The sequence below is a fragment of the Lolium perenne genome, chromosome 5, assembly GCF_019359855.2.
Source record: "Lolium perenne isolate Kyuss_39 chromosome 5, Kyuss_2.0, whole genome shotgun sequence".
NCBI classification, from domain to species: Eukaryota; Viridiplantae; Streptophyta; class Magnoliopsida; order Poales; family Poaceae; genus Lolium; species Lolium perenne.
The window spans coordinates 180065009-180080191 of record NC_067248.2 but is presented as its reverse complement, the minus strand read 5'-3'; the positions used below and the strand labels follow the sequence as shown (position 1 = coordinate 180080191).

The window sequence follows — 15183 nt, the reverse complement described above, 5'->3', positions numbered from 1 at the left end:
AGGATGGAATAATACAATGGTAGTCCTCATCCCGAAAACAAGAAGGCCAAAGAATCTCAAAGAGTTAAGACCTATAAGCCTTTGTAATGTGGTTTATAAGGTGGTGTCTAAGGTAATCACCAACAGATTGAAACTCATATTACCTAACATAATTTCACACAATCAAAGTGCATTTGTACCGGGACGTATTATCTCAGACAATATTCTGCTAGCATATGAATTTACTCATTTTTTGCAGAATAAAATAAGTGGAAGCACAGGATATGCTGCACTTAAACTTGATATGAGCAAGGCGTATGATCGAATTGAGTGGAATTTCCTAGAAGGTATGTTAAACAAACTGGGTTTCAGAAGAAGTTGGATTAATCTAATTATGAAATGTGTCTCTACAGTGAAATACCAAATCAGAGTCAACAATGAATCAACTGAAGTTATAGTACCACAAAGAGGGTTGAGGCAAGGAGACCCTCTCTCCCCCTACCTTTTCCTTATATGCGCAGAAGGTTTTTCAGCAATGCTTCATCAAGCGGAACAAAAAGGAAGATTGAGAGGTATTAAAATCTGCAATAATGCTCCCAGTGTTAATCACTTACTATTTGCTGATGACTCCCTTTTACTTATTGAAGCCAATGAAGCAAATGCAAAAGAAGTCAAAAGGATCCTAGACACCTATGAGAAATGTTCGGGCCAGATGATTAATAGAGACAAGTCCTCCGTTTTATTCAGCAAAAATACAAAGGAACAGAACAAGAACAGGGTAAAGGCAATCTTAAGTATGAACAAAGAAGGACACTCAGGAAGGTACTTAGGCTTACCTGTCTATATTGGAAAATCTAAAATTAAAACATTTGCATATCTAAAAGAAAAAATCTGGAAATGCATACAAGGATGGAAGGAGAAGTTACTTTCCATAGCTGGCAAGGAAATCCTAATTAAAGCAGTAGCACAAGCAGTGCCAGTCTATGCAATGGCATGTTTTGATTTAACCAAAAGTTTTTGTGATCAATTGAGCTCCATGATATGCAGGTATTGGTGGAGCCAGGTAGAAAAAGAAAATGGCATGCATTGGGTCAGCTGGGAAAGGATGACTCTACCCAAAAATTGTGGTGGTTTGGGATTCAGAAATATACATCATTTTAACTTAGCTATGCTTGCAAGGCAAGCATGGAGACTGCTCAATAATCCGGAGGCATTATGCACAAAAGTTCTAGCAGCAAAATATTTTCCAGATGGGAAGATACTCCAAGCAAAACCAAGAAAAGGTATGTCATATACTTGGATGAGTATACTGAAAGGAGTGGACTTACTTAATAAAGGCATAGTATGGAGAGTGGGGAATGGCACAAAAATAAACATCTGGCGGGATCCTTGGATACCAAGAGGCATAACAAGGAGAGTAATATCTAGGAAAAGGAAGAATGTAATCACCAAAGTAGAGGAGCTCATAAATCCACTTACAGGCACATGGGATATACAAATGTTGAACCAAACATTTGAGGAAAGAGGATGTACAAGCTATACTCCAAATTCCAGTTTTCAACGAGTTTGAAGATTTCCCAGCATGGCATTACGACAAAAAAGGGGTATTCTCAGCAAAATCAGCATACAGAGTAGCAAGGGAAATGGAAGCTCAAGATTCTATCCACGGCAACCCAGCGTCATCTCAAAGTGATAAAGAGAACAAGGCCTTAATATGGAAGAAATTGTGGTCACTTCCCCTTCCTAGTAAAATCTTATACTTCTTATGGAGGTTAGCCACTAACACTCTTCCATTGCGTATGAATCAAAGAAGAAGAGGGATGGATGTAGACACAAGATGTCCACTATGTTTTAGATTTGATGAAGACGGAGGCCACATTTTCCTCAAATGTAAATTGGTGAAACAATTATGGAGGCAGCTTCAACTTGAAGATGTAAGGGAAGAACTAAATAAGTGCAGATATCAAATTTCAGTACTGGAAACAGAATAAGTGCAGAGATCAAATTTCAGTACTGGAAACAGTTTTCAGTTTACAGGAGGAAAAGAAGTTAACAATATGCTGTGCATTATGGCTGTGGTGGAATGAAAGGAATAAAGCAAATGCCGGAGATAAAATCAGACCTCTTCAACAAACAGTTTCTTCAGTAATGATCCACACAATGGATTATAGGAAACTGATCCAAGAGAAGCAGTCAAGCAAGAAAACAGAGCCAGGTAAATGGAAACTACCCTTGCATAATTATGTAAAAATAAATATAGATGGGGCTTTCCACAAAAATCCAGATACAGGAGGCTGGGGCTTTATCGTTAGAAACGAATGTGGCTTTCCAGTAGCAACTGGGGAAGGTCACAGTATAGGAATACAATCAGCCCTACATGCTGAAGCTTTTGCTATGCTGCAGGCAATAAAAATTACTTCTCAAATGGGATGCAACAAAGTGCAATTAGAAATGGATGCAACAGAGCTGAAGAAAGCAGTCACAACTCAGGACTATGATCTATCACAAATAGGACCCCTTTTCAAAGAAATAAAATCCCTTCTAGGCTTGGCTTATGATTCTGGCTGGGCATAAAAAACCGAGACCGAAGACCGAACCCGAAAAAACCGGGACCGAAACCGAAATAGGCTGAAAATTCGGTCTTCGGTTACTGATCGGTCTTGAGACGGAGCTAACCGAAATTTGCTCGGGCTGTTCGGTCATTGCGAGAAGGAGACCGATGCAACCGAAGTGACCGACCTTTTCATCCTCGCGCGTAGAATCAGTCCTGTGCGCAGCCCGTGGAGGCCCAGTTCTGGATTCTTTTCCTAATTCGCCTCCTCACTTCTTTTCTCCTTCACCTAGCCAACAGCCAGAGGCAAGATGACATGCCCTATCTCCACGCCGCCTCCACATCTCCAGGCCTGCTCACCGGCAGCTGCAAGCGCTGCTGCATCTCCTACCTCGGGCGCCCGCAGCCCTACAAGGCCACAATACACAGCGCCGCCGCTGCACCAACACGTCGCCAGATGCCAGTCGCCCCGCGGTCTGATAGACTGCTCTGTAGACTGTTGTAAACTATAGTTGTTTCCCCATACGAATACAACTTGCAATTTGATTTGGCTGATGGATCGAATAAGGTTGAGCTGCTGCGACACTCGATTTATTTAGCTCCTGTGTGATTCAGTTGATTTTAACTACCATGTACTGTAAGTAATAGGCATGTGTACGAATTGTAGATCACCATATTGCATTATTCATTGTCTTCTACTGGTTAGCAGATTGCTGAAACGAGTGTCCTGTGTTGATGAGGACTATTATGTCAGTTTAATTTTGGTGGTCACTTTGTATCCCAGGGTTGTGTATTTCCTATTGAGATGTACTGTCCGCACAGATAAATGAAGAGTGAATAAGATATTTCTTTGCTGCTTTTTTTTGTAGATGACAAGAATCCAAGGATGACCTGAACCAATATGTACATGAGGATGAGCTGAACCAATTTTTCATATACTTCTGCTGTTTGGTACTGCAAATGAAATACTTGTTAAGTTTTTGTGCCGTAAATGCCTGAAATGATAATCATGTTGTGTTGTCATTTCTTATATACTTTTGCTGCCATTTTCTCTTTTTGGTCTATATGGTCATGACCGAAGACCGAACCGAAAAGACCGAATACAAAAAGACCGGAAAGACCGAAGGTAATACGGGTAGCTTTTCTGGATGACCGAAATTCTAGAAGACCGAAAAGACCGGACCGAGCAAACCGAACAGACCGAACGCCCGGGCTGACTTATGATGATGTAAAATTATTAGTATGTAAAAGAACTTGTAACAATGTAGCTCATGTACTAGCAAATCAGGGTGCTATGTTAGAGGATAGCAACCAAAATGTATGGATTGCAGAACTTCCACATTTTGTAACTGAACTTTGTGCTGGCGAGTTGGCCAGTTTATCTGTTTAATGGAATATAGTAGTGTTCCTTCTCAAAAAAAAAAAAAATAGTGAGTTGTGTGAGGTCCATATGCACCCATCACATGGGTATTCTTTCCAGAGGGAGGAGCCGTTGGAAGGCGACCCGCTGGCCATCTCTTTGGGCGACTCACCACGCGTTGAAGTTTCGCCGCCGTTTGGAGGTAAGTTCTACTGTCTTGCTGACGAAGGTGGCGACTACTGGGAGAGTCCCTCTCGGTCGACGTCCGGGGCTTACCGGCGGCGATCGCCGGAGGTTGTGCATGTCCCATCTTCGAGGTATGTCAAGCGTATGCAGAATCGGGCTCTCCAGCGTCAGGTGGCGATGGAGCTTTTCCCATCCCCCGATTTGGGATCATCTGCTCCGGCAAGGAGTCTTTTTGTGTCGCGACCGTCTTTGTCGTCGCCGAAGGAGTTGAAGCTCCCTGTCCTAGCGCCGGCAGTCTTCTACCTCCATGATTTTAACGCTCGTGAATGGGTTAATGTGGTCAGGAGTAAGAATGTTCGTCTCAAGGAAGCTAATCACATCACTGGCCAAGAGCGCCAGCGATCATCGCAGAAAGCCTTGCGTCGTTCGCCGTGTGGCACCAGATCCGGATCTGAGTGTTTTCAAAATTTTGGGCCAGTTAGAAAAAAGGCCTTCTTGGGGATGCATGACCCTTTTTTCTTTCAGCAGGTTCCGTTAATTACGCCTAAGGTTTTAAGGCCTGCACATGTTAATCGAGGATTGCCAGAGCCAATCCCTCGTTCTTCTCATCTTGTTCTTTCGTCTTCTCGATCTAAGGCGGCTAGGGTTCTACCGGGCATGGCTGGAAGTGATCCACTTCCACCACGTGGAGGACCTCCTTCCTCCAATCCTTCTCTCCCAGGACGTCAGGTCGTCCCTTCCAGGAGCACGCCAAGGCGTGTCGAGGGCCGTGGTGACGCTGGAAAGATCTGATGTTGCTGGTGGTGTCGGCGGATCGCTGGGCAACGGAGTGGTTGCTAATCTGGCTCGGTCTTCGCACTTTGAGACTAGAGGTAGCTCCAACCAGGGTGGACACACTGGAGAGGTGCGGGGTCAGTGTTTTACTGGTTAGGGTTTTGGAGGTTTTGATGAAGGGTATTATGAAGGAAACAATGGCTATGGAAATGGCTACGGATCTTCAAACAGGGGAAATTTTAGGCAGCATCCATACAATAACTATCGGCAGCAATGGAACCGGGATACAACAATTTTTGTGGCGGTAGATTCAATGGGGATACAAAAATTTCCGTAGCACGGGATTTCTACAACCGGTACGGATGGTGTACTGATCGTCGCTTGACATGCTGAGGCAAAGGCGCTGCATGTTCTTCTTTTTTAGATGGTTAATTTTTGTTGAGACTCTTTGTGATCCATGATTTGTAATAAGGGAGATGGGCTTTGCCTATAATTCTGTTTCACTTTTAATAAAATCGGCCGTATGGATGCAGAGGCTGGGGATGCCCCATTTCGAAAGAAAAAAATGGTTTGTCGTCTTTGTCACTTTCTTTATGGCCTTAAGCAAGCACCTCTTGCTTGGTTGGAGCGCTTCACCACTGTGGTCACTGCTACCGACTATTTGGCAAGTGATCATGGTCCTGCGGTCTTTGTTTGCCTTTCGCCCCTTGGACTGACACTTCTTTATGTTGATGACATGATCATCAGTACATTGCCTTTATTTAAGGATGGTCTGAGTTACTAGCTCCTCATGTGTGATCCTGGTCCTCTTAGTTACTTTCCTGGGATTGAGGTTTCTTCTACCTCTGATGGCTTCTTGGTCTCCCAAAAAAAGTACATCTAGGATCTTTTTGCCCCTGCCACTCTTACTGATGAGCGTATTGTTGATATTCTGATTGAGCACAATGTCCACTTGTGAGCTTCTAGTGGCGAGCCTCTTTCTAGCCCGGCTCACTATCTTCATCTTGTTGGGTGTTTTGTCTACCTAATTGTCACTTGTCTAGATATTTCTTATCCACTTCACATTCTGAGTAAGTCTGTTTCTGTTTCAACTCAGGTTCACCCTCCTTTGTGTTCTATGATATCTTCCCGGGACTATCTCTCAATGCCTTCTCTTTCCATGCTCTAGTTTGTTACAACTTTTGGCTTATTCGAATACTACTTGGGCTAGTGAACCTTTGGATCGTTGGTCCCTTTCTACGTACCATGTTTTTCTTTGTGGTTCTCTTATTGCCTATTGCCTAGAAGACAACTAACTGCAGCGTTCGAATGTAGACGCTAAGTTGCGAGTTATGGCTCTTTTTGATATCATAGGTGATTTGGCTACAGTGGTTTCTTGAGGATTTTGGTGTTTTTGTAACTAGACCGACTCCTTTTCTCAGACATTACATGTGCCATCAGTATGGGTGTGTGTATAAGGAGTTTCATGCATGCATAAGTGCATAAGTGCATAACACAAGTACGTGTATATATACTGGCCTTTGGCCTCATGAAAATACAAGTTGCAGATTTCCTAACAGTACCTTCAACCAGGTCCATGCAATTTCACGTGCCTCTATTTGAACACCACTAATGGCAATATATGCATCCTGATTGCGGACCTGACAAACAAGAGAGAAATAAAGATCTGAGTACAACTTGCAAGTAGTTGACACAGAAATACAACAAGCTTGTAAAAACCTTACACTATAATCCTGGAAGAAAGTAATGATTTTTGCACTTACCTCATTCGTGAAAATCAAGTTCAGCGACTCAAGGACGATACCCTTATCTCGGCAAGAAGACAATATGCCTACAAACGATTAAAACAAAGTGCTTTCAGAACAACCAAAAATATCTGCTAGTTTAACATGGTTGAAGGCCAACACACCTAAGACATGTAACCTTTCTTCCCCCTCAGCTGACTCCCTGTAGACTTTTCGAAGAGCATTATAGCCTGATCTGTTTGAGCTACTAACATTCTGCATCACAGCAAGGTATGCAGCCTGCAGAACAAAGGATGTTAGAAATGGAAGCAGTAATCATAGGAGCACCATGTAAAGTAATAGCAAAAGGTAGGACCTTTCTAGTATCCGGAGGAAGAAGAGAAGTGTTGTGGTCATGTATGAATATATTAAAGCGCCTAACTCCTTCGTTAATGGTCTTACCATGTCCAAGTTGGACAAGTGCAAACAAGAGAAGTGGTCTCAGCATTACATCCAGGTGGCTCTCACCATTCTTGGGATCCCAGCCTAACTTTCTGAAAGATTAGAGTACAAGGACACTTATCATATGTCAGAAAAAAGAAAAATACAAATTTGTGCAAACATAGAGTACTAATACAAAAACAATCATATGATTGTGCATGTATTGCAACAAAGAAGATATGTTCAAGCAACAGGAGCAAGTAGAGATTTATTTTTCTTTTCCTTTTTCCAAAAAAAAAATACAATAGAGATGTTATCTTATAACATTAAGAGACTCGTTTATATATGGCATGGCTGAGCATACTCTGCAGGTGACAAAAGAATCTTGATCAAAAGTTGTTTGATGTCACCAGCCAAGCCAGGAGTAGCGTCAACTGATATTTTTGCAATACTTGTAGTTACCTGCCAGGCCAAAGAAAAAGATATAGGTGATTTATCTTCAAGAAAGATTGAACATCATGGAATCAATTGGATCTACAAGAGTTACATACTGAGTTTACGTGTGAAAGAACACTAAAATCAGCTTCCCCACGATAACAGTACAGTAAACGTAACAATGAAGCAAATGTTTGCTGGCGGGCCATGGAAAGCGCATGTGAGTCGTCAACAATGCCTGCAATGCTAATGTTATAACACCCGCCACCAAAATATTGCAAGCAAACTCAACATGCCACACATTGCGTTTACCAATGTTATCCATTAGTGAGAGCTTCTTGGTCTCCAATGCATTTTGAAGTGCAGCTGCAAGTTCGTCATCATATTTAACTCTGTAAAATCCTGTTCCATTTATATTCAACTTAGTCCAAAAGTTTCCACCCTTCTTTCGGTCACCACATTGTGAAGCAATGACCAGCTTATCACGTTTAAGTTTTAATAAGAACTTCTTCGGTGAATCATATGCACCACAGCTTGAAGTTATAGGGACAATCCACATGCCAGGGCCAGATGATCCATCTAATAAAAACTGGGCCTGCAACAAAAAAGGAATCAGCTAATTCGTAGATAGTAATACTATAACATGGATCTATCAGTCGATAAGCTCAGCTTTAGTATTTCATTTATTCTATTTTCCTTTACAAATATGAAATGGAGTTAAGGTTTCAACATCGATATAATGCAAAATTGCAATGTCAGAGAACCATCTTAATAAATAATGATCATATGCCGTGTAAACATGAATGGGGCACAGACTAGGATGTTATTATGATGCGGCCACATCTGTGGCAACTAACAAAACCTCTTTTGAAATAATCTCTTTTGACAAAACCTATGGGATTGACTATGACGAGACATTTGCACCTGTTGCTAAGATGTGTACAGCAAGAACACTTATTTCTTGTGCTGCTAACCTTGTTGGCCATTGCATCAGCTGGATGTGCATTCTTTGCATCAAGATCTTCAGAGAGAGGTTTATATAGATTGAAGAAGACTTTGTATGGTCTCAAGCAATCACAGGGGGTATGGTTTGACAGATTTCAGAGAGTCGAATGCAGTATGGGTTACAAACAGTGTAATGGGGATCATACGGTGTTCTATAGGCATTCATAGTGTCATATTACCATTCTCTACGTGGACAATATTGTTATCACGGGAGGTGATAATGTCGAGATACGTCGGCGGAAGGTGAGGTTGAGACGTTGAGCAAACAATTTGAGGTTAAGTATCTGGGCCAAGTCAAGTATTTTTTGGGCTGAGATCACAAGACCTCCTAAGGGAATAGTTATCTCTCAATGAAAATATGTATTGGATCAGCTCAACGAGACCGGTATGCTTGTGTGTGGAGCTGCTTCAACTCCTATTGAGCAAAATAATTAACTGTGTGCCCACTCAGGAGATTCAGTTGATAGAGAGAGCTACCAGCGGCTCATAGGTCGTCTCATCTATTTGTGCCACACGAGACACGACATATCCGGCACACTGAGTGTGGTCATCCGCTGCATGCGTGGCCCAAGAAGTGTGCATTCAGAGGCAACACGCCAGATTTTGTGGTATCTAAAATGGAGTCTTGGAAGAGGTTTATGGTTCAAGGCAAATTAACACTTGAATGTAGAGGGGACTAGTTGCCTTGATGATAGAAGGTCAACATCTGGCTTTTATGTCTTTCTTGGGGGAAACCTAATATCTTGGAGAAGCAAGAAGCAACCGGTGGTCTCCCGATCTACCACAGAAGCAGAATATAGAGCGATGTCTGTTTGAATCAGATAATATAGATAAAAAGCCTCCTATCAGAGTTAAAGCTACTAAGTAGAGGACCATTGAAGCTTTGATGTGATAACAAGTCACAATAAACATTGCAAATAATCCAATTTAGCATGACTGAATGAAGTGCGTGTAGATAGATTGATTTTTCATCAAAGAGATATTTGATGAGGGAACATTGAAGCTAAGCCAATTATCCTTCCACATAACAATTAATTAAATGTCTAACAAAGGGTTTAGAGGTCAGGGTTAGGGATAGATATTTATCACTGTGTGTGTTAGTGTTAGGAATATGCAACTTGTATTCCATAGGTGCCAAAGGCCACAATATATAGTACATGTACATGTGTGAAATATGCAGAGAACCCCCTAACTACTAGGGAAAATACATTATACAAATATCTCTCTAACACCCCCGTCAAACTCATGGTGGATCCACAACACCGAGTTTGGAGAGTACAAAGCTATGTTGCGCTCTAGTCTGGGCCTTCGTAAAGAAGTCCGCCAACTGCAACTCTGAAGGCACATACTGAAGCGCAATAATCTGATCCTGCACACTGGCACGGACAAAAGAAGCATCAACACCATTATGCTTGGTAAGCTCATGCTTCACAGTGTCAGGTGCAATACTGATAGCACCTGACAAGAGAGTCGTGGGCACCTCAGCAGTTAGAAGAGCCATAGCTCGCAACTCAGCCTTTGCACTCGAATAGGAAACTGCGGTCTGCTTCTTCGTCCTTCAGGCAATGGGAGAACCACCAAGAAAAACACAGTAGGCAGACAGGGATCGGCGATCCGAAGGATCACTCGCCCACGTAGCATCGGAGTAGGATAGGAGCTGTAACGAGGAAAGAAGAGGCAAAGAGAGATCGTTCCACGTAAATCGCGTAGAACACGAAGAAGGTGACTATAGTGGATCGAAGTGGGAGCAAAGACAAACTGACTCAGAATATGAACATGATAAGAAATATTTGGGCAAGTAACAACCAGATAGACGAGACTCCCGACAAGATGTCGATAACGAGTCGGATCAAAGAGAGGATCACCATCAGAGGCACAAAGAGAAATATTGAGCTCCTTAGGAGTCTCAACAGTACGGTCATCAGTAAGAGCGGCACGATCAAGAAGATTCTGAATATAACATTCTTGGGAGATAAAGAAACCATCAGAGGTGGTGGACGAAACCTCAATCACAATAAAATAACGAAGTGGACCAAGATCCGACATAAGGAACTGCTCACTGAGACGTGCCTTCACAAAGGCAATATACTCAAGGTCGTCAGCAGTGATGATCATGTCATCAACATACAGAAGAAGAGTGCGACCACGTGGAGAAGAGTGAACAAACAACGCTGGATCATGTGCACTGGGAGAGAAGCCAGCAGCAGTGACCACAGAAGCAAAGCACTCAAACCATGCACGAGGGGCTTGCTTAAGGCCATAGAGAGCGACAAAGACGGCAGACCAGGCCATCTATGACGAAATACCCAGGTGGAGGTTGCATATAAACCTCCTCACACAACTCACCATTAAGAAAGGCATTCTTAACATCAAGCTGAGACACGGACCAATGGCCAAGACCAATGGCGAGCAGAGGCCAGGGCAAGAAGAGTCCGAACAGTGGTCATGTGAGCGACAGGAGCAAAAGTCTCATCATAGTCACGACCATACTCCTGCTGAAGCCCGCGAGCAATAAGAAGAGCTATATAACGCTCAAGAGTACCATCAGAGCGGGTCTTAACCTTATAGACCCACTTACAGGTGATAGGACGAACATGGGAAGGAAGAGGAACGAGCTCCCACGTACCAGTGCACTCAAACGCAACAATTTCCTCAGCCATGGCAAAGCCGCCATTCAGGATGAACAACAGCCTTACGATAAGTCGTCGGCTCCAGGATAGCCGATACACTATAGCTAGCAGGATTATAGTAATCAGGAGAAGGACGAGGCCGAGTACGAACAGAATAAGTCGGCTGAGACGGTGCACCAGAAGTAGAGGGTCCATCACATGACTCGGTCACAACACGTGGACGACGAGTATAGTGAAAAGGAAAAGTAGGATGAGAAAGAGCAACAGGAGGAGATCCTGGTGAGGAGGGTGAAGACGAAGAAGGCGTCAAACGAGACGAAGGAGACAGAGGCGTCGGAGGAGACAGAGATGGGGCCGTCAGAGAAGATGAGGGAGAAGAAGGCATCGGAGACACTGGAGGTGACGACACAAGGGGAGAAAGAGAAGATACATGAGGAACCAGGGGAGGAGAATCAGGAAAAACAAGAAAAGAGAGATCCTCCAATAGAGGTCGAGGAGGTCGAACGCGGATAGAAAGGACGAGATTCATCAAAAGTAACATCCCGAGAAATGCGCATCCAACGAGCCACCGGATCCCAACAACGATGTCCCTTATGCTCATCACTATATCCAAGAAAAACACACCCAACAGACTGAGCGGATAGTTTGGTGTGTTCGAACATAGCAAAAGCAACCAAACAGACGAAGAAGACTGAAGGGAGAGCAATCATGGAGTCACTCGAGAGGAATGCCAGCCTGAGGCTAAATGTTAATGAGATAGGCCGAGGTAGGGATAGCCTCGGCCTAGAAATGAGGCAGAAGAGAGGAAGCGATCATCATCGCACGAGCAGTCTCAAGAAGATGACGATGCTTACGCTGAGCAACGCCATTCTGATATGCGCACTGGGACAAGAGAACTGAGCGAGAGTGCCCCTCCTCAGCAAGAACACCACGCAAATGCTTGGAGATATACTCACGAACAGAATCAGCACGAAACGCATGAATAGGTCTAGAGAACTGAGTGTGAACCATGGCAACAAAGCGCTTATAAATAGAGAGAACCTCACTACGAGAAGACAAAGTAAATCCAGGTATAACGAGAGAAATCATCTATACAAATAATATAGTATCGATGACCCCTTTTCGAGGCGAAGGGAGCTGGACCCCAAACATCTGAATGAACAAGATCAAAAGGACGAGCGTACATAGAGTCACTATGAGGATATGGTAGCTGAATCTGCTTACCAAGCCGACAACCCATACAATCCAAAGAGGCATTGCCGAAGACAGACCCCAAAACACCACGATGAACTAGAAATGAGAGACGAGAACCACATAAATGGCCAAGACGATGGTGCCAATGCTGAAAAGAGCTGGTGGATGCGACAACAGGGGCAGAAAGACTGGCGGTAGAGGCAGCGGTGTTGGATAAAGTCCCTGTACTGTTGTCTCTGTGGAGAGGCTGCTGCACATGGTCCTGTGGAGGACTGGCTGCAGCATACATGGTCCTTGTGAAGAACTGTTGTTAGGATAGGAAAGTATCTTTGACTGCCTTTAGAGGCATCAAGGACTGGCAGTTAGCAGCACCCTTGACTGCTTTTAGGGGCACCAAGGACTGGCAGTTAGACTAGCATCTTAGCATATTCGTGGCTGGCTAGCAGCTATATATCTGTATCCCCAACCCTCAGGTTGGTTATGGCATTGTGTGAGAAATAAACCAACGAAAATTGCCCCAACTCTCCTAGTGTCATCCTCTTCCTCATGAAAGTGAGGCTAGAGATACTAACAAGCGGAAGGAAGATGAAGCCAATCAAGCTCCTAGAGGCCATCAGGGTGTCGGGGGCCAGCACCAAGTACAGTGCCCGTGCAACGATCCTGGACGGAACAGGAATCAAAGTTGAGAGTGACCCTACAACGAGAGTCAACAATCTAACTACCAGAGAAGAGTTGCATGGTGAGTTGAGGAATATGAGCAACAGAAGGAACATGAAAAGCGGAACTACTAAGAGTGCCTCGACTAGCAATTGGGAGGGCTCAGCGGAATCGATGGTGCGAACAGAGCACAAAGCGGAAGAATCATATGTCATATGAAAAGATGTTCCAGTATCAAGAATCCAAGAGGATGTACCTGAATGAGAAGAAGGTGATCTCTCAATGCCAAAAAAGTCAGTCGCGAAACCAGCAAACCTGTCGGCGAAGAGTCTCAAGTAGCAAGCAGGCATCAGAGGTGCTCAATCTCACGCGCACTAAGAGACGCAACTGAAGAGGTCGAGGCTTCAGCCGAGGAAGAGCGGGTGTAATGTCCCGTGAAAGCCGCATGAAAAGTCGATGTAGAGCGGTCACAAACTCGTGCACAGGCCACGAGAGGCGTGGATGTAGAGCGGCGAGGCGACGCAGACAAAGTCGACGAAGAGCATCCACAACCACGTGGAGAAGCCACGAGAGGCGTCGATGTAGAGCAGCGAAGCGAGGCAGACAAAGGTGACGGAGAGCGGCCACAACCACATGTAGAAGCCGCGAGAGGTGTCGATGTAGAGCAGTCACCATCGTGTCTGAAAACAGACCTAGAAACCGGAGGAGGACCAAGTACCGATGAAAGGCACACAACACTGTCGAAAGATGAAAGGCGTGAGGAGACCATGCTGAAACAACGTTTCCTTTTTTTGAGTTTTTTTGGAGATCTGGATCGGGTCAGCTCTTGTCGATCAAACCAGGGAGGCCCGACCGGACAAACCACGACGGAAAACACGAGGACGACGGAATCAGGAGGATGGCAGCAACTCCAGCAACCGGCGCACGCGGCCGAACGGGACGGCCGGCCCTGGTGGCGGCCTGCAGTAGCGGGCAGAGAAGAGGACGACAGTGGCGGCCGGAGAAGACGAGGGCGACGGCGGCGGCCTAAGGAGACGAGGACGCTGGCGGTGGCCGGAGGAGAAGAGGATGGCGGCTGGCCATACGGCGGCAACCAACAACGGGAGAGAGCTTCAAGAATTGGGAGAAAAGATTTAAAAAAAAAACGATCTGTACGTGTTGCACAAGTGTCGCGTCCGGAAGAGCTAACCCTGCTCTGATACCATATTCGGAATATGCAGCTTGCACAAGTGTCGCGTCCGGAAGAGCTAACCCTGCTCTGATACCATATTCGGAATATGCAGCTTGTATTTCGCGGGAACCAAAAGCCACAATATATACTACATCCCTAACTACTGGAAAAATACAAATATCTCTCTAACAGTTAGATCCTAGCCCATGATCCATTTATATTAGTACTTGTATGTGTAGCAACAGAGAGAATAGTGAACTGACGAGAGAATAGTGAACTGACGGTTCCAAAGAAAACCGTCAGATCGACAGGTTCTTCTACGAGATTAATCGAATTTGTTCTGATACCATTCATGCTTACACTCTGTACCCCACAATATTTGATCATTTATTGGGGCTGCTGCTCAAATAAACGAATATGTAAAGGGACAGATCAATGGTCGTACGGGCAGGCACAGACGCCAATGCCTGAAAGCACTCTTTATAATATTTGAAAAAGTAGAAAAAAGATGATACATCAAGAATTTAATGTAGAGTATGGGAAGCTGAGCAGACCCCCGCCCTGGTCATTAGTAATTTCTGGATCTGCCCCTGCCCAAGGGGCACTAGAATACTTCCAATTATGTCCATCGTTGAGTACCGTATTATCAGAGGACCAATTATAACAGTCAGTTATATGTTCACCATGGCTGAGGGAGGGGGACACCAACACTGCCTTCTTCCACCAACACGCCTACCGCCGGCAAAAGAACGTAATCCATAGTCTCCAGGTTGATGGCACGGTTGTCTCGGACCATGCGGCCATGGCGGAAGCTTCTTTCACGCACTTCGAGAACCTGCTCGGCACCTCGGTGGACCGTCAGCGCTCGTTGGATCTGGATTTTCTGGGCACCCACTCAGAGGACCTCTCCGAGCTTGAGGAAGCATTCACTGGGAAGTGGTGAGGCGCCTGCCGCTCGGCAAGGCGCTGGGACCCGGCGGGTTCATGGCTGAGTTCCTACAAAGGTGTTGAGGAGTAGTCAAGGGGGATTTCATGGCGGCTTTCGACAAGCTGTTCGCAATGTGTGGGCGCGGGTT

At 44.7% G+C, this 15183-nt stretch overlaps 1 protein-coding gene across 2 annotated transcripts in view; it reads right to left on the bottom strand.

Annotated features, from left to right (window-relative positions):
* The window catches only part of LOC127300813 (aminopeptidase M1-C), a 32416-nt gene that overhangs the window by 6376 nt on the left and 10857 nt on the right, over nucleotides 1-15183 (bottom strand). Inside the window, exons 1-8 of one of the 2 annotated variants that reach the window (XM_071820197.1) lie at nucleotides 8425-9487; nucleotides 7763-8045; nucleotides 7567-7688; nucleotides 7380-7477; nucleotides 6951-7128; nucleotides 6760-6874; nucleotides 6614-6681; nucleotides 6413-6490 (exon numbers count right to left, since the gene is read on the bottom strand). In XM_071820197.1, the coding sequence (XP_071676298.1) occupies nucleotides 6413-6490; nucleotides 6614-6681; nucleotides 6760-6874; nucleotides 6951-7128; nucleotides 7380-7477; nucleotides 7567-7688; nucleotides 7763-8045; nucleotides 8425-8436 (954 nt within the window). In that variant the 5' untranslated portion in view covers nucleotides 8437-9487. Of the gene's footprint in view, nucleotides 1-6412; nucleotides 6491-6613; nucleotides 6682-6759; nucleotides 6875-6950; nucleotides 7129-7379; nucleotides 7478-7566; nucleotides 7689-7762; nucleotides 8046-8424; nucleotides 9488-15183 lie in introns of those variants that run through there. The other variant, XM_051330986.2, reaches the window with a different exon arrangement.